The sequence below is a fragment of the Histoplasma capsulatum genome, genomic scaffold, assembly GCF_000149585.1.
Source record: "Histoplasma capsulatum NAm1 scaffold_6 genomic scaffold, whole genome shotgun sequence".
Taxonomy (NCBI): Eukaryota; Fungi; Ascomycota; class Eurotiomycetes; order Onygenales; family Ajellomycetaceae; genus Histoplasma; species Histoplasma mississippiense.
This window is the reverse complement of record NW_001813977.1, coordinates 1,709,897-1,713,500: the sequence shown is the minus strand read 5'-3', so window position 1 is coordinate 1,713,500 and position 3,604 is coordinate 1,709,897. Positions and strand designations below refer to the sequence as shown.

The window sequence follows — 3,604 nt, the reverse complement described above, 5'->3', positions numbered from 1 at the left end:
CTAAAAGTAGAAACATAAATTGATATTGAGAAGCCTTCCAATCCGCTGCATGGTGCCTGTCGCTTTGCTCGTGTCGGCGATGTAATACCTAAATACGAATAGCTCTTCGATTGTACACAATACACCCTGCAAATACTTTTTGTACTCCAGGGAGGATGGTCTGTGGCGGCTGAGGCAGTCAATCAACAACGGGAGCTCTTTGATAGAGAGAAACGCGAATGGCAATGCCGGTCCCTTTTTTAACTCGTCGCGATACGTTCGATAGTTGACGATGCTCGACAGCTGCAGGGGAATCATCTCGCCGTCACACCCAGCTTGCTTCAAACTGTAGAATATCGCAGTCGACCCGTGAAAATTTCGACGTTCGTATAAGCACTATGATCGCGCGTTAAAAAAAGAACCAGTGGGCAAGAATGCAGCATTAAGGCTTACCAAAGCAAGTTCGACTAACGCAGCACCGTGCTTTGAGTCAGCTTGAAGACAGTCAGCAACATCTTCACATCGACAATTCCAAGAATGACTCAAGGCACTGAGCCACTTGTGGAGCCCATTGACCCCCATGAACATGAGAGCATAATCATCGCGGAAGGACCTCAGGTCGTTTTCTGTGATTGAACTGGCTAGTAATCCAGGCGGCGTGTGACTAATGCCGCGGAAAAGTGAGGTGTCAGTTCGAAATTCGGCTATCTCATCGTTATCCCGTTGTCGGTGATAGGTCCGCCGAAAGCGAATATCCAGGAGGCTCAATACGTCCGGGGTCAGATCATCGGTTGGGATATCACGCAGAGGGCCAATGATGAAGTCGATATTCAGATCACAGTTCACAATCCGTCCGTTCAGCGATTCGATGCCGCTCAATATCACCGTGCGTGCAAAAGGGTTTACTTCAGCGATGATCTTCCCTCGAGGTTAGCACACAATGCAAACAAAGCAACTGGTTTCGGCTTACCCCTTGAAGGTCGCTTTTGACCTTCTGCGCCTTTGAACACCGTCGAAGGCGGTAGTACAGCCGAACGCTGAGCACTTCATGGTACCAAAGGAATGTATCCACCAAATGTGCGTTGCTCCCAGCTGCTTTCAAAACCCATTCTTCAAACGGAACTTGCAGAAATGCCGACCAGCTCGCTGCATCAATTGCCTTGGATAAACGGCGGGTATCGGTCGTTTCAACACCCGCCAGTGGGTTCTTGTAGAACAAATCCATACCAGATATGCGCTGCTGTAAAAGTGTGATGAACAGAAATTGTCGTGGAATCTGACAGCAGATAAAGAGTTGATTTTGAACTTGCAGTCTTATCTATATACTTCTGGTACAAGCGCCGCGGCTCAAACATCAGACCATCCCACGCTCAGCGATACTTACCTAACAAAAGAAGAATAACTAGTTAACTAGCTTAACTAATTTTGACCAGGAAATGGAACTTTGGTCGGTCCAGATATTGCTAGAATATCAACAGCACCTTCTCCGATTTGGTTGCCTCTCATGCTATCATTAGGCTCACTCTCTTTCCCGGCGGTTCGCTCTTGCAGAAACAAGGCATATTTAAATCTCGCGACGCGGAACCTCTCCAACTGCAAACCGGCTTTACTACCAAATACCACCCTTCATCGCAGAATAAAGACAATGTCAACTGCCCTGGCAGACTCTGGGGGGTACATCGGCCAGTCTGGCCACAGTTATAGGATCGAACGGGTACTTCAGGAAGAGACATCTCCCCCACGGCGGGTTTGCCTTGCTACGTGAGTTGGTACTGATTACCCTTCTCGAAGTTACATACTCACGACTTCCTCAGTGCTGGCGACCGAAAGTTCATCTTGAAGTATATTCACACGGTTAATTTCGGGGACCTTCAAGAGATAAATAATAGGCTACGCGGTGGTGCTGATCATGTCCGTCTCGTCCAAGACACCATCCCCGAGAAGTCAATGTTTGTTTTCGAGTACTACGCGGATCATCTCCTAAATATCACTCAGAAGGACTTGCCCCTCAAAGTGAAAAAAGAGATCCTCAAGCGTGCTCTTCGTGGAATCGCAGAACTCCATGATCAAGATATTGTCCATACAGGTAGGTTACACCTTTCGAGGAACGGTGAGTGGTGACTTATTCTGGGTAGATATCAAGCCGGACAATGTTTTTATCGACTGGAAAGGTGACCGGGATGGAATCGTTATTGATCGAGTCCAACTTGGTGACCTTGAAGATGCCGCGCATATCCCTCCTGGATCACATATGATTGGAAAACAGGTGGGGAACTGGATGTGGAGGAGTCCTGAAGCCCACGCCAAAGGACCTGTGAATAAGCCATCTGATATTTTCTCTTTTGCTCTTGTTGTAAGTTTGTCGTCAATCTCCACGCCTATAAACCCTTGGATTCTCACTTATTATATAGTGTATTTATGCGATGCATAAACGTGTCATCTTTGCCGTTGGGGAAGAGGAGTTGGACGAAGGTGTGGATCCCTTGGCTATTGTAATTGAGCGCCAAATCTCGTACTTTGCAGATGAAGACGCACTGAATGGGTTTTTGAAATACCTTGGCGATAATCCCTGGATTCGTGTTTTTGAAGTAATTCGGGATGGTTTCAACAAAAACAACCCGCGCAGACCATTTTTCCTTTGGAAGGGTGTTGATGATGATTTTAAGAGTTTTATCCGCGCAACGACGAATTTTGATCCGGAAAAGAGGATCACTGCTCACGAGGCGTTGGCACACAAGTGGTTTGAGGGTGTTTAAGGTGGGCAGAGAAGCAAAGACATGTGAAATCAATTACCCTAATCCGCTCTTCTCAACGGGTGACGCAGGTGCGCATCGGATGAAGATGCAGCAAGTTGTAGAAAAGCGCTTGGACGAACATCTGACCTTTGATGAATTTGTTGACCTTTAACTCAAGTGGAGCCCACAAGAGCTTGTTGGAGAGATCTATCTTGAGGGCATAATGTATCTACTGTTTAATTTTGTAAAATTTTTATTCGTAGATGGATAAATGCCATATCAGAGTTGTAGGATTCATACCTTGCCGTGGCTGTCCGTGAGACAAAAATCAAACGCGGAAGTTCTGGTGAATAAGCATCATTTATATTAGCCTGCTCAATGCATACCGTTTAACGTGTCCAATTATTTCTGTAATTAAATCCACTCCACTTCTTAGACAGCTTACTAAATCAGCTAAATAATCTACTACAAGGATGTTCCCCGATTCACTCAAGATTAAGCAAATTCCCGATTTTGTTGCTCTCCTTCAGAATCCAGCAGGCCCCTTTGGCATCGACTCCCATGTCCTCCTGAACCAACATCTCCAGCAGTTCCGGAACCAAGACCTCCTGGGCATACACAACGGTCCCATACTTCGACGCCACGCTATCGATGCCGGCCAGTGAGTCGATAGCATTTTTAAAGTGAGACACGACATGCGCTGAGCTTGGGGGAAGGTCAGTGAAGAGGTTCCTCCGGTGGGTTCGCGGGGTTGGGGTTGGGGTTGGGGGGGTGTTTCTTCACTCACAGAATCTCATGGCCTCTAAGGCCATAGTAGTCGGTACTGTGCAGGATACTCCGGGAGAGGATCTATCGGTGCCATGTTTCCGCACTTCTTGTGCACAACACTC

General features: G+C 47.1%; 1 protein-coding gene across 1 annotated transcript; it reads left to right on the top strand.

The window, feature by feature from the left end:
- Positions 1–1,624: 1,624 nt before the first annotated feature.
- Positions 1,625–2,735, top strand: HCAG_06832 (predicted protein; the record flags this gene model as incomplete). Its single annotated transcript, XM_001539177.1, has 4 exons — positions 1,625–1,740; positions 1,794–2,065; positions 2,115–2,332; positions 2,391–2,735. The coding sequence occupies 4 exons, from the start codon at positions 1,625–1,627 to the stop codon at positions 2,733–2,735; spliced, it is 951 nt and encodes a 316-aa protein (XP_001539227.1).
- Between the last annotated feature and the right edge of the window lie 869 nt (positions 2,736–3,604).